This window comes from Podarcis bocagei (assembly GCF_964188305.1).
Source record: "Podarcis bocagei genome assembly, chromosome: 3".
In the NCBI taxonomy this organism is placed as follows: Eukaryota; Metazoa; Chordata; class Lepidosauria; order Squamata; family Lacertidae; genus Podarcis; species Podarcis bocagei.
The window spans coordinates 29035354-29051590 of record NC_138127.1 but is presented as its reverse complement, the minus strand read 5'-3'; the positions used below and the strand labels follow the sequence as shown (position 1 = coordinate 29051590).

Genomic DNA, 16237 nt, shown 5'->3' with positions numbered 1-16237 from the left:
TAAACCAATTTGTACAATAGCCTGTTTCAAGCGAAAAAGAATAATTGTTCTGTGCAGATCCATGAATTCTACACTGTTTGAAAATCCCTGCCATCTGACGTAGAGGGATTTATAGGTTTAGTGGAAATTGCTTTCCCCACTGTCCAGATTAAATACTGTGGGATGATTTTTCGTATGAGTAAACATCCTTTCAATAATGAACAGACTGATAATGTCTTAAAAAGAGAAAAAGGATCTTCATTTTGGTTTTCTTCTCTTTTGTGGACTATTTCCGGACATAAGATCAGAGGATATCATGTTGACTGTTCATAAAATGCAGTTTAGCATTTTCTTGCTGTTTTGGGCATGGGTTTTGTCCACAGAATGCAGAGCTCACTGGCAAGGGAAAGAAATTCACGAAGTCTACAAGAAAGGCAGGTGAGTTGAATTGTCAATCTTCAGGGTGAGAGGTGATGCAGTATTTCAGATGAACAAAACGGCCTTAATGGGTCAAACTAGCTGCCTCACATTTGTACAAGAGATCTTCTGTTCTTTGCTTTTAATGCTTTGTGTTGCTCCCTTTTCATTTAATGTTGTGCATTTTTACAACTCAACATACCAGATGAACAAATGAAAATTCAATTTACTATGGCTTTCTAACTTTATGGAGGAGAAGCAGGAGGAGTTTAACTGGCATTTATTAATCAATATTTTAATCAACGTATTGATGTTACTGAAGGACTGTGACTAGATATAGATATTTTACAAGATATTACAGACAGATTCTAATGTTTTTCAGTTTCAAATTTTGAATACATACCCAACACATAAAGAGGTATGTTGTTTAAAACTGCCATGATAATCTTCTTTGAGTGTCATACATTCAACTTTCTATGTATATACCCATTATAATTATTAATATTTACTTATATTGTATTAGTGTTTTGAAGGGGAAATCAGTCAAATCAGATGGCAAACTGTTGTGGAAAAATAGGGAAAGTTATAAAATTCCCTCTAGATTCCTGATCTGCTTATTTCTACAATGAAGATGCGTTATTTTTCTTGGGCTGATATAATAAGGAGAAAACATACAATTGTTGGAGATCGGAAGGGATACTGATGGTCCATATATTTTTATCTGTTCACTATTTCTAATATTAACTGCCAGTTGCCCAGTTCAACATTTTACTGTGGGTGAGCAGGGTAAGTGCTTGTGCAGATTAGATCAGAGACTGTGACATTGTAGTTTTCATTACAAAAACTGTTATCTAAGACATATGCTAAGTAAGATAGCCATAAGTCTCTTAATTTTAAAAACCAGTTTTACATATTATTTCAGCATAAGCTGTGAAAATGATTGTAATTAATAGAGTTGAGCTTGTTGTTGGTGGGGAGAATCTAACATTTTTAAAGCAATGTAACCCCACTGATTTAGGATGGCAAGAGGTTCAGTTTCAAAACTATTACTGCAGTATCATTATTTGTGTTAATAGTTTATATCCCAAGATAAGTTAATTTAAGGAAGTTTGTGGAAGGAAAGTCCCCTCTGCATCCCATGGAAAGCCTCTCTAGAAGGCCAGGGAGGCACAACCTGAACAGTGTGGGGTGGGCTAGAGGGTTTTGTGGTAGAGGGAATTGACCTATATGAAGAGCTCTGCCTGATGTCAGGGTCAATAGCCCCCTCCCGTAGCAACCTCTTGAACATGTGATCACACAAGAAGAGCCTGCTGTTTCAGGTCAATGGGCCATCTAGTCCAGCATCCTGTTGTCACAATGGCCAACCAGACGCCTGTGGGAAACTGGCAAGCAAGGTCTGAGCAGGAGAGCAGTCTCACCTCCTGTGGCTTCTAGCAACTGGTATTCAGAAGCAGTAACACCTCTGGCTTTGGGGACAGGCCATAGCCATCATCTCGCAGTGGAAGGACCCCTGACACTCCGAAGAGGCTTTTCAGGGGCCTACACAGCGGAATAACTTTTCTTCTATTAACTCCCATAAATTATATTCAGGTCCAAGCCTATGAAATGCTTTCAGGGCTGGTATCTAAATAGGTAAAGGAGATACCATTCGCAGCTGAATGATTAAATTGATAAATTGCCACAGATACTAAAGACAAGTGACATTTGCTAATTTTTACTGCCAAATAGATTAATACAGTGTAAGCGAGTGGAGCAAAACCTTCAGAAATGTGTGTGGCAAAGACACTTAGGGTGCAGTTCTAATGCTGCTTACCTGGAAGTAGCCTCATTGAATGCAACAGGACTTACCTCTGGGTAAGTCTTATATATCTTATATATTCCACAGAATAAAGTACTGGTTAAAACAATTCTAGCAGACTTGTTTCACACCCACACCCATACCTCATACCTCTGGGTAGGCAGGTTTAATATTGCACTGTCAGGCAGTGATCTATGATGTGAAAAGGGTGTGTATTATAATTTAGTGATTATTTGCTTAATATTTGCTTTTCAAACACATACACCACAACCACCTGGCCTAGGACAGGCCTTCAAGGACATAAATCGCTGTCCTTATGTTCTCTTCTGAAATGTTGGAAGATATATTGATGCTTAAATTGCCTGATCCGGTTCATGCTTTCCAATAATCATACTTTTGTGTATGCTGCAGCTGACATTGATATCAATCGCGCTAATTTCCATTTCAAATTGTTTTCCATGGCATGTGGGAGCACAGAAAAGAAATGGAAAGCTACAGAAGTCTGTGAAAGAAAGCAGTAATTGTTGGCCCAACAGCCAATTGGCAAGACATAAAGGACTCATCAGGTGCCCTGTGTTTATTCCAGGAGTTCTGAAAGATTCTATTAACTGGTTGCATATTGGAATGACATGCACCTGATATAGTCTGGGCAGAGAAACTAGACACAGGAGGGGACAGCTTGTACTTTCTCCCGTGCTCTGCAGGAGACTGGGCAAACTGGACCTAAGAGCACATCAAAAATTACAGATAGGTTGTCTAGTAACAGTCCAGAGCAAGAAAACAAATAAGGAAAACAGAGAGATGAGAATCTTATATATTCCACAGAATAAAGTACTGGTTAAAACAATTCTAGCAGACTTGTTTCACACCCACACCCATACCTCATATATGGGACTTGCTAAATATGCCTGGCCCATCAAAAGAAAATTAGGAAGCTTAGATTTGTAAATCATCAACCAAATATGTACATTGTAATATGATGCATGAAGACTAAGGGTAGATCAGGATTTGGCTTCCAACAGGGAGGCTGTTTTTACTGATAAAAAGCATTCCTTCATGAAATGGGAATGTTCTGTTGGAGTGGGCGGTGGGGGGGGGCAGGACCCAATGTGGTGCTGATACTGATACCTGATGTACTGAAATCAGGACATTGCTTTTGGAAAGTTCTCGCAGACCCTGGAAAAGGGATTGTTCACACTGGATCAGGTAATGGGTGGAGACAGGGTACCTACTTTCCAATTCCTAATATAATAAAGCTACTTTTATTTTCTTAGGGCAGGGATGGGAAACCTGTGGCCCTCCAAGTGTTATTGCGCGCAAGCCTGTCCCGCCCTTCCCCTTTTCTGGTACCAAACACATGCGCACATGCACAATTTTCTGTGCGCACATGCACAATTGTAGATACATTGAACGTGCACAAAATGGGAGCTGCCTGTACAATACTTCCTAATTTTGCTTTTGGTTTCCTTTCAATATTGAGTTTGAAACAAATTATACTGACAACAATGTATCATGACTGTGGCCTTGCCTTTTTCTTTCCTGATAGTGACATTTTAAAAAACATCACCACCCAACACAATTTTGCCCTGAAAGATTTTTATTTTGCAGCTGTTTTCAACTTTGTCTCTGGTTTCTAGAAAAACCATGAGTTCCATGGATGGCCCCACCATAAGGATGCTTTTCTTCAGTTAATTCTAATTTGATGTACTTAAATTGTCCCATTCTAGCTAGTGTTCCCATGAGAAGACGCCAAAACTATTCAACTATTATTTACAGCTTTTGCCAACCTGGTACCCTCTAGATGTTTCAGTCCATTCCAGCAAAAAAAACCACAAAAAAAACAAACATGGAAAATCCAGCATAGAGATAACAACTAAAACCAATATAAAGCCATCAGTGGGATAAGGTTGGCCTTTAAGTAGGGGTAGGGAAGCACCTCAGCAACAGGCTGTCTCTGACTTATGGCTATTTGTTTCAACATCTGTGAAACAAGTGTATGCCTACAAGTGTAAATGAGTAGGAAGCTCACCGTGCAGTAAGGAAACATGCAAAGGCAAGGTTCCTGAGTGTGCAGAGGTGCCTGCCATCATCATCTAGATGGCCAGCACCAACGTGGACACTGATTTTGAGGGGGGATGAATCAGGAGGGTCAGAAGAGGCAGTAGCACAACCCACAGGTGCTAGACCAAGTCCAGTAAGCAGAGACCTTCAGAATCAGACATGCTTGGACTGGAGACCCCTGAGCTAGGACCACCAGTCACTGCAGCTTCCAAGCTGGACCCCATCATGAAGCCAGAATCATTGCCTTTAAGGGCCTCAAATGCCACTGAGAATGTTCACCGCAAAAGGTAGTGTGCTCAATTAAAAAGAATGAAGAGACGGCAGTGTATCAGACTCCAGGACAGAGGGCTGAACCTGTAGGAGTCCTGGGAAGGGTAGTCAGGGCCAATAGAACAGCTCAGTTCCTACACAGCACATGTTGGAGTTGTCTTATCTCAGGGTCCTGTCCAGGGTCCTGAAATATATACTGTATATCTCTGGTCACCATTACTTCCTGATTACTATTATTGACCTTTTGAATTACACTGCCTTTGCTTGTCAGTCTCTTGCTCTTGCTACTTGCTCAGAATTATTGCTAGATCTGCTTCTTCCAGACTCCACTGTGGGCTCAGTCTCGAAGTTGATCCTTCTGCCTGTGCTCCTATGGGAATCTAATCTGCCCTGTCCCAATTTTGTTGGAGTTTGTATGTTCCCAGCACTGAGAAATAAGGCAATACATATTTCTAGGGCCTTAAATATCTTATTTTCCTCGTGTGTGCACTGCCTTCTCAGAAGCAATTCCCCCTTCCCCCAAGTTCAATGGGACTTACTCCCAGGTATAGGATTTTTTTGGCCTTGGATAACGTTGGTACGAATGGTACAGATGTGGTGAAATAACTAAACAATGTTACTACAAAGGCTAATGACTCTTGGCTTAAGTAACCCCCCCCCCTCACTTAAATAGCAGTGTTGTCTCTCAAGTAGGTTCAGTATCATTATCCATGCCTGGCTGATGGAAAAGTGACATCAGAAGACAGGTTGTGTTGGGGCACAAAGTGGTTCAGCACCCTCTGCCCAAACACCTCTTCTGCTCTGTAAATTGTGCCCCACACACCACTGTCTGTCTCAGGAGGGGGGAACCTCTACCCTTCCAGTTCTTGTTGGACTCCAATACCCACCAACCCCAGCCATCACAGCCAATGAGAGATCAATTTTTTTCCTGATCCTTAGTTCCTCCAGATGACATGTTTATTGAGCTTGCATAGCCTGATCTGCTTTCACAAAGCTTACATGGAAGTTATACCATGTACAGTCTTTACCGAGCATTTGTTCTGATTTGTGGGGAGGCTATATGCCAATGAGCATTCGTTCTGATTTGCTTGCCACTATGGTTATATGGCTCCCTGTTGATCAGTCTTCTATCCCACACTTTGCATTTCCTTGTCACTTGCTTAACTGCAAAAAGTCCTTTAAATAAAGGTGGATTTGATGTGCCAGAACACCCTGATCCACTTTATTTGCTCAAATCTAACCTTGTGGTATACAGTTGAATTCCTCCTTTTTGCAATTTGAATTGCAAAAAGTACTGATGGTCCGGAGGCAACCCAGTTATTTTTCTAATAGAGCTTCTTGAATTTCCAAAAAGGAGCAGAGTCTCCTTTTGACTGAGTTTTCTTCTTTTACTGCACCCACAAGTGGACATCTTATATAAATGACTGGGTGAGGCAGAACAGTTAATGGGTGACAACTAAGGTGTAACTGGAACGGAGGCTGCTTTGCAGTGATCATGAAAATTTTCCACCATTGCAACTTCCTGTGTACAATCTTGGCTCAAGCTAGGACAGGGATAAGGATGGGGATTTGCCTTAAAGAAGGGCTAGAGGGGTTCTGAAATGAATTATTTTACATGCACAGGCTGGAAAGCCTGCCGAAGGGGAGGAAGGTGAAGTGGGGGGGGAAGGGGGGACTCCCACTGCCACAGAGCAGCCCCATTTAGTTCCTGTGCTGCCACTAGAATCCCACTGTGACCCAGATTTAATCTATTTTTACCTCTCTTGTTTTATTGTCTTCCTTTTTTCTGCTCTGCATTTCCCTACTGCATCATTTCTAACAGCAGTCACACCTACTAATCTTCCCTGTCCTTAGCTCTTTGCTCTACTGCCTATAGTTATTATTTCCCTTATGAGTTGGTTCTCATAGAATTACCCCAAAGCAATTCAACAGTAAAAATATGTAAAAAACAGTAAAAAAGAATTTCAAGTCTAACACAGATACAGACTGGGATTTTTATATTTTATTTTAAATGATCTTCACTTAAAAGTATTGTTGGGAAAGGAAGGTCTTCAACAGGTGCCAAGAAGATAATAGAAAAATACACTACGAAAGACTGGAGAAGTGATACCCATTTCCTTTTACTTTTTGTAGGTTGAATTTATTATTAACTCCTTCTTCCCCTTGTGATTTTTTCTCTGTGATGGCACTTGGTAAACTACTTGTTCCTCCAGCCCAGAAATGGAAACCTGCAGCCTTCAACACATTATTGTTGGACTTGAACTCCCACCAGCCCCACTCAGAATGGCAAATGGTTAGGAATGATGGAAGCTGCAGCCCAGTAACAACTGAAGGGCACAGCTTTGTCATCCTTGCTCTAGCCTATGTACCACATTTTCTACTTGGTGACATTCCTGCTGAGATACAACAAGCTACCACCACCCACTTCCTGCACTTTCTGTAAACAAGTGAAGACATTTTTGTTCCAACAAGCTTTCACAGCTGGACAAGTGGGTCTTTATCATGAGTGTCCTCTTCTTAGGGTTTCAGTCTTTTTCTAAATGTACCTGTTGTTTTGTGTTTTTAACTATCATCTATGTAAACTGCCCTGAGAAATCAAAGATGCTGATGATAATTTCTTCTTTCTACCACTTGCACAACCTAAGCATATTTCCACTGTCACCATCTTCCCGCTTCTTGAATTCACCCTAATGCATCTCTCCATCTTTACTGAGAGGACCTGTCCATCTGTCTTTCCTCCCGCCAACATTCTCTCTCTCTCTCTGATTGGATTTTTTTATCAACTTTTATCAGAACTGGGATGGGTGGGGGAGGAAAGTTTTATGTCATTCAGAAAGATAGTTGTCAATATTGTGTTGCTTCCAGAGATTATGAAAAAATAAAATCGATAAGATTATATGATTTGGCTTACTTTTTGCCTTCCTCTGCTGTACATCTTGCATTGCTTGACTGAGCTATTTGAAGTTATTCGCTCATCAAGCACCTTTTGCAACACCCTTTCATTGTGGTGTGCAAAACTGAAAGTTAGGCTCACAGGATAGGATCCAGAAGAAAGAAGCTTGGCAGCAGTACTGGAGTCACTGTAAAGAACTTGCAAGAGATTGTGCAGTTCCTTGTGCAAAATTGAAGCACACCTCAGAATTTCAGTTCCCTTTTCATGTGCAGCTATCCTTTGCTAATTCAGAAAAGGCCTCAAGAGCAACCCTAATATTATTTCTGATTAACAGTGGGAAAATTATTCAATAACTTCTTTTAAGTTAGTGATTTAATTAAAGTAAAATAATACCTTCACGTTCTATTTGTACCATAGTTACACTTTTGGAAGACTGAAAAAATATGTTCTCCCTGATAGGGAAGTGATGATTGCACCAGGATTTAAGAACGATTGTTTCTTAAAGTGCTTGTAACTTCCACTTTATTAAGTAACTATCACTTGTAACACAGAATCCTGGAGTTGTGGACATTTATTTTCCTTCTCATCACCTCTTTAGACCTTTTCAGTCTTAGTATTGCCAGTGCTTAAAACCAAAAATTCTCAAAGTTGAATGCGCCCTGAGGCCAGGGTTTATGTTACAGGGGGACAGGCCTTATGTTGGGAGGAGGGCACAACTAAGCTGTCCGCAATGTGACTGGTCAGTTATTTATGTATTTTTATTTACTTTATTTTATTTACTTGGTTATGCCCATGCCCAGCATTGGGCAGAACGCAGATCAAATTTGGGGAGAGGTAATCCAACAGTTTTTGGTGGGTTGGGTTTTGGGGAGGATAACCTAATGTGGAAGTGTTTTTCCCCCACATGTATGAACAAAGCCCAGCAGTAAAGCTGTCTATTCACTTGTAAAAAAAAACCAACAAAAAAAAACACCTGATCCCCTTTACCTTTCCTGCAACTGGACCATGAACAAAAACCTAAGTTTTTCTCTTATTGGTTGAAATACCTACGATTGAGGGTGCTTCCAGATCATAGCTGTCAACTTACAGATTTGAAAATAAGGGGCCAGCAGCCTTGAAAATAAGGGACCAGCAGCCAAAATAAGGGACCGCCAGCCTAACCTGTTCCAGGCACTCCAGTCTTCCTGTCCTCCTGCAGTCTGGTCAAACTCATGCTGGGTAGCTTCGAGAACACTGTCCAACCAACTTTGTAACCAGAGGTTCAACTGAATAGAATCTGAATCACATGCACCACAAGGCCTATGCAGCTTCAACTTAAGATGGCTCCCCGGCCTGGCTTTGCACTGCAAAGTTTGCAGCAGCACATGCAACAAAATGGCATCCAGCATTCAAAAACCCCCTCAGCTTGCATTAACTAGCCACACACAAGGCATGCAAGCTCCACCCCCCCAGTCGTTCTTAGACTTCTTATTGGGTGAGCAACACAGCCAAGCAACACAGCTGGAGCCTCCCTCCTCCCTGGCCGGCAGGGAGGGAAGGAGAGGAGCTGCTTACTTTGAAATTTAAGGGACATCATTTAAGGGACATTTAAGGGACATCCATCAATAAGGGACAGCAGCGGGACATGGCACTGGAATAAGGGACTGTCCCTTCAAATAAGGGACACTTGACAGTTATGTTCCAGGTGGGTGTTTATCGTGGGGTAGGCACACCTCGCACATGCATTTTTTTTTACAGCATCTACATGACGTTTCTGGCATCAAAATGGCTCCCATATCTCTCCCCCCCAACCCTTATCAGATTTGCCCATTCCAGGAAAACCCCAAAACTGTAGAAAGAAAGAAAGAAAGAAAGAAAGAGAAAGAAAGAAATGTTACCAACTAGCAGTTTGCAATAGCAGAACTATCCTTTTACAATAGTAACCTTGCCCCATCTAGAAGTCCCCTCAGGTTCCCCATGTTGGAACATGCAATATGATGCCACTTGTTTCAATATTGCAATGGTCCTGTTTCATAAGTAATGTATTGAGCAACTGCTCAACATAGTGGTGTTCTGCCAAGTGCATGGGGGCAGACTGTTGCTTCATAATGGCTCTAGAGAACAAACCAAAGGCTGGGCACAGCAACTGACCCCTCAGTCCTTGGTGGGATAGCTGTACATGCAAATACGGTACATTGTACAAATCTGGTTTGCCTTTTGCTTCTGGCATGCCAACCTTTTCCATGTCATCTGCAATAGCTCAAGATTAATGGATAGATCTGGCCTTCCTTCTCCCAGACACCAGGTCTAATGCTCCCGCACATCTTACCAGATAGACCTGGCCTCGCAGCCATTGGGCACAAGTACTGCATCACTACAACTTAAGTTGATTCCTAGACTTGAGGTGCTAAACTAGTATCCTATTTACTTCTATTTACTTTCTTTAGCTGCTTCCAGGCAACTTGTTCATTAAGCATTCATCTTGATTACTTTGCACAAAGTTTGCAGGGAGGTTATACACACCAACATTCATTCTGGAATGAATTCATTCAGCATTCATTCTGATTAATTTGCAAAGACACTATTATATGATGTCACATCAATGAATTGTTATCCTACAGTCTCCAGTGCACCCTCCTGTCACTTTCCTTACAAAAAGAGAGAGTCCAATTTCTTAATTGTGCAACCTGATTTTACTGTTATGTGAGGAGAAATCAAGAACAGTTAAGAAATGCTTCTTTCAGTGCATCCCTTCTCTAGGCTCCACTAATCCTTGATGAGTTCACATGGTCAGTCTTTGTTTAAATAAGTCACAATCTACCCTCTTGTCAGATGAGCAAAATACAAGATGCAAACCCCATAATAACTAAAAAGCTAGCTCACAACATTATGTCATACTCTATGCCTGAACTGTGCATATAAACACAAGTAGCCCCTGCCCCCAATGTTCCTGTCTGCTCCCCCACCCCTGACCTTCCCATATTGAACAGGGGTCCTAACCACACAGAGACTTCAAAGCATGTTCACGTGAACACGCATGAAAAATACCCTTCATACCTTTACACGCAACATGCATGGGGGAAGCATGTTGGGGACAGGGCTAGTATGTGCACCCGCCTGCCATGCCCCATACTTGTGTTTGCATTCCCCTTTCAGGCATAACAGAGCAAGGCTTACTATGTCTAAGAAACTCAGGGCGGGTTTTTATGCTACTGCTTTCTACAGAGCACACTATTGTGCCTCCTGAAGAACGAGTATGAAAGCTATACTAGATAGGACATGGGAGTTTCATGGCTGGAACTCCTGACCACCTGTTTCTTTGGACAAATCAAACAAACTTTGTGGGTATTTGGATCAGGGCTAGAGCTCACAGCAAACCTCCTAACTCTTTGGTCATATCCATGCCATACATGGCTTCCTCTCAAAGGATCCTGGGAACTGTAGTTTGTTACAGGTGCTGGGAACTGTAGCCTTGTTAGGGGTAAACTACAGTTCTCAAGATAATTGGGAGAAGCATTATGCTTTAAATGTGCTTTCAATGTGTGGTGTAGATGTGACCTCACACCCAGACTCTGATCCAGATTTCCCTTTCTGGGAATAATTTACATTAGTGGCTGAGTGGAAAACAGACAAAAATTTAATTTGCTAGTCAGGATGAGTGAGGAGTGGGAATAGACTCGGATAAGAGATGGGAGCACTAACCCTCCAACACCACTCAGACATGGTGGGTGCAGAGCTATTATAATAGCAGGGATACTGGGGTGTGCAGGGGAGGGGAGGGGAAGCTCGTGAAAGGTAGTTTTTAAGGCACCTGGCAGGCCAAAATCTGACTGCAGAATTGCATTCAGCTTGGTCACAGATTCTACAGGCACCATTGGCAGGTGTTAAGCTGCTGCTAAGCCCCTCTTTGACACTTTTTCTAAAGCTAATTGGCCGCCCAACCTCCTGCACACTGGGGCTGGGGCAGGGGGAGGAATTCTAAACAGGATCATAGCTTCGTAGGAACTGGTTACAACTCCCCTCTCTGTGCACTACAACCCTGATGAAAACTAGGAACTTCTTCACTTTGTAACAAATTCCCTGGGTGGACTAACAATCCAATCCTATTTCCAGGGAACTTTTGTAGCTCTGTGAGGGTCTCCTATCAACTCTCAACACCCTTAACAAACTACACACCTCAGGATTCTTTGGGGGAAGCAGTGACTACCGTATTTAATGTGGCATGATACTGCTTTAAATGGATAGTGCAGATGTGACATCGAGGCACAGGATTTCTGTGTGCAATGACAATTTTATTTTAATTTGTTTATCTGGAGAAGTGTTAAGCATGTAAGCCTCCATCTCCAATCTGAAGTGAAACATCTTGCACACAGACTTCTGACCATTGAGGCATTGTCTTTGTTTTTTGTTTTCTCCTTCAGTTTTGTTCCTGGGAATTGTCTGATTACATTTTATCATCTAAGAAATGTAGAATGATCAATGAATTCAGTTTCTTTCTAGTGCAGAGAATAGCAGGGAGAGCTAAACGAAGGGAAAACGTATGAGGAAGCAGTTTAGAGTTCCATTTTAACATGACTGCACTGGTCCCTTCCCCTCACATTGTAAACAACCACGTAGTAAAATTTTTAATTCCTCTACAAATGTAAGAACAGAGTATTTAGATACTATGACAGCTCACTAGGTGCATAGCTTTGCTTGTCTGCTCTGAGTTGCTACATTTGCACTCAGGGTTTTGTTCCAGGGGATCTGTTGATTGAGCATTTATCATGATTTGTTCCCACAACTTTTCAGAGAGATTAGATGTTGCCTGTGTAGGGACTTCCAGGGAGTTGCCTCCGGTAATGGCTGAATTCCTCTGATCGGGAGGAATTTGCCCCGTGGGAATTTGGGTCTGGCCGCCACGGCGAAGGGGGAGACCCGCAAAAAATCACAGGCAGGAGAAGCCTGTGAACATGGGATTCGGCGGGCACCTTTTGCGCCTCCCCTACTCACGAGGAAACCCGGTTTCGGGGGTCCGGAGCAATGTGGGGTGAGTGGCGCGGTGCTTCGAATCGTCTGCTTCTTCCACGGAGCGAAGCCGCATAGCTGTTATTGGAGAGCACTGACCTTTTCCTGTGGACAATTTGACTTTAAAGTAATTACCTGTGAGTAGAGCTGAAGCGGGAGAATTGGACTTTTAAACGTTTAATTTGGTATCGTAATGGGGAGGTTCAATACAGGAAGTCCGCCTTCCCCTTTTGTAAATAGACAGAGGCAATGAGGCTGCAAGCTGAAGTCTTGGAAAGCCTTTTGTAAAAGACTAAATTTCCATCGGTAAAGAACATTAAACTCCCCCCTTGGAGGCAGGAGAAGAGGGGGGAGTCATGGACTGAGTATGCCTGCAGGAGAGAGCGAAGAGAGCTAAAACACCGCCGCTCTGACCCTGGGAACGGGCTGCTAGCAGGACTGACGTTTTTTGGAATGTTCATTGACAGTGTTTAGAACGTTCATTGACAGCTAGCATAAGAGAAAATACATTGTTTCTACTGTCTCCGGCTGCTTTTAAAAAGGAGTAAAAGTAACTGAAAACTGAAACTAACTTTGGATTGTTTGAACTGTGTTTAAAAGAGGACACTATTGACTAATATAAATAGAAACTGTTTCCCCCTAGTGGAAGCCTTTGAAACTGGTCACTTTATAAGAGCTGGGCTAGGGGAATTTCCAGCTGCAAGATAAAAAACTGTGAGACTCTGGGACTGACCTTGAATCTTTTAAGTGCTATGGCAAATGGAAAGGAAAAAACAGACCAGTCAACTGCTGAAAAAACATTAAGGTCTGCTGCCTCTGTACCAGTACACTCAAAACCAAGAGGAATGTCGGCAGAAGAGGCCTTGGCGGTTGCATTACATAAGATAAATGATTCACTGGAACAGCTTCACAAGAAAATAGACGTGATAAATGTGAAAGTGGATGTTGCAATTACTAAAATCGACTTAAATACAGAAAGTATAAACAATACCAATACAGAAACCACCCAGAAATTGATACAGGGGTCTACTTTGATACGGCAAACTGAGGAGGAAGCCAGGGACAAAGCTGTTGCTGCTGAATGTAAAGTGACACAGCTGGAGAGAGAGAGAGAGTACCAGCCCTACAGAGGCAACTTGATGAACATAAGTTGACGCTTGCTATGATTGAACTTAAAGAAAAACAGATGAATCTGAGGATTAGAGTTCACCTTTGGTGGACATGCCCAAGGATTAAGACATTCTGGGAGATGATTTATAACAAAATGAAAAAGGTATTTAGATATACCCTCCTGAAGAAACCAGAGGTCTTTCTCCTGGGCATGGTCGGCCAATTGGTGTTAAAGAAGGATAGAGCTTTTTTTACTTATGCAACAACAGCAGCAAGAATACTCATCGTGAAGTATTGGAAGACACAAGATTTACCTACCCGGGAAGAATGGCAGATGAAGTTGATGGACTATATGGAACTGGCAGAAATGACTGGCAGAAATCCGAGACCAGGGAGAAGAGTTGGTGGAAGAAGACTGGAAAAAGTTTAAAGACTATTTACAGAAATATTGTAAAATTAATGAATGTTAGAAGAATGTTGGAATGAGGTTATATGGCTTTAGTAGAAATGTTATAAGGAATTAAGTATAACTAGATTAATAGAATATTAAAGGAAAAATAAGGTTAGAATGTGTTAAGATAATTATAGGATAGAAAACAGAGGAAGATGGAAAGGAATTGCTGAAACAATTAATAGAAATGGAATACAAAAAGGGAGGTGTGAGGAGGCCGTTGAAATAAGTCAATGAAAGATAGGATATTGAAGTTGTTTGATGTGTTTTGAATTGTTTTTGTTTTGTTTTGTTGATGTGTTGGTGTTGTGTGGTGTTTGTGTATTGTATTGTATTGTTCTTTTTCTGTGTGTAGTGTTTAAATTGTTGGAAAAGTAATAAATATTATTTAAAAAATAAATAAATAGATGTTGCCTGTGTATTGAGCATTCATTCCGATTTGTTTGCATGAAGCAACTGTTCTACCACACTTTCCAGCACATTTTCCTGTCACTTTCCTTATTGCAAAAAAATCTGCTGAGGGGCAGGTTGTGTTTGTTGCACAAGAGTGCAACCTAAATTTGCCGATCTGTGATTGAATCCCACCCAATTATGGTATCAATATGGACAATCCAGGATCAGTTCCAGGTTTGGGAACCCTTAGGAAAGTGCTTTCTATGAAACCCCTCCTACATGGGTCCCCCACCTCCTCCAGCCACAAGCTGACCTGCTGGTAGCAATGGCAGTCAACTGTGAGTCAGGGTTTTAAATGTCCCACAATGCCCGAAAGCAACCAATGTAGCATTTGCTCCTGGGCATTGTGGGAAATTTAAAAGACAGCTTGTTGTTGCATGCTGTCCAGGACATTTTTTTGCTGCCAGTGGGCTGTTCAAGTGGGTACCCTGTCCAAGGGTATCAGGAGTCAAGAGGCAATGCTTGTTTTGGTTTATCTTACTGCTGCATTTGGAAGGTTTTCAGTTCCCCTGCAGCTTAGTTCACTTGCTTGAGTCATCTATATTTGTTCTACTGACCTCCCTTCACCTCCAAGGCATCGGTTGGCACATTACACTTTGAACCTTTTTGCTTTCTTTTTATGGTACACTATTAATCTGGATTAGATGGGTTGAACAGTTACAAATGTTTGGCAATGAAGAGCCTGGTTCAGTAAAGGAATTGGCATTGCATGATGCTTGGCTTTCAGAGCCTTACAATCCTATAGGCCAGTGGCGGCCAAACTTGGCCCTCTAGCTGTTTTGGGACTACAATTCCCATCAACCTTGACCACTGGTCCTGTTAGCTAGGGATGATGGGAGTTGTAGTTAAAAAACAGCTGAAGGGCCAAATTTGGCCACCACTGCTATAAGCTCTACAGTGTAGAGAGATGTGTGCAGACATAGTTTGTGTGCATGTGTGAATTTTTTATTAAGAGATTTCTATATCACCCTCCACCAAAAATAGTCATGGGATGGTTTACAAAAATGAGATGATATAAAAACATGTCACAGAACTTAAAGCAGAAATAGTAAAACAATTCTCATAAATTGCAGAAATAGCATGTTGTAAGCATGTTTCAGTATGTGTTTCTTGATGAGGGATAATAATGCTTCGTTAGTTTCCATAACAAAGTGACTTTAACATTTTAAAAATCTTGTTTTGTGGTTATTATAACATTCTGCACAGTTAATTCTAGGGGGGGGTGTGGATGTTAAAAGTTCATGTTCCAACACCTGTCTGCTTTCTGAGTCCATTTTGCTAGCCAAATTTCACGCATTAGCTCATCAAATTCCCTAAGAAAAGAATATAGACTAGCCTTCTCCTACATTTTCCAATGCTTTTAGTTGCTTTCTGTTATTACCAAAAGCTATTTTGATAATGAATTTCCTTTGCTAGTGTGTATGTGTGCTTACATAAGACAATGCAAAGTGCACCTGAATTGACAGAGACAAGAGGAGAGATTATCAAATGAGTCTGCTAACATGATGCATCATTTTTCATTCATTAAGCCTGGATTTTACATGTTTAAAAGCTTACTTTGCTTGCTTCGCCCCTCACAAGTGTGCTAATTTAGAAGATCCTCTTTTAGTAGGGGCCCAACCTGAAAGAAGTCGGCAACTGTCAGAGTACATCAAGTGACCTGAAGTCTCTCTCTGGGTCATATATTTCCCCAGAATGCACTGTGCATCTTTGACTCCAGGGAGTCCCTTGAATTCACTAGATTTTGATGGCAGCACCTGGCTTGACAGAGCCTACCTCAGCCACTGTGGCACAAATAGGTTGGTTTAGTGTTGTCAGG

General features: G+C 41.6%; 1 protein-coding gene across 1 annotated transcript in view; it reads left to right on the top strand.

Annotated features, from left to right (window-relative positions):
• Positions 1–205: 205 nt before the first annotated feature.
• Positions 206–16237, top strand: part of GABRR1 (gamma-aminobutyric acid type A receptor subunit rho1) — a 37983-nt gene continuing 21951 nt past the window's right edge. Inside the window, exon 1 of the mRNA XM_081186625.1 lies at positions 206–417. Within this exon, the coding sequence (XP_081042751.1) occupies positions 296–417 (122 nt within the window). The 5' untranslated portion in view covers positions 206–295. The remainder of the gene's footprint in view (positions 418–16237) is intronic.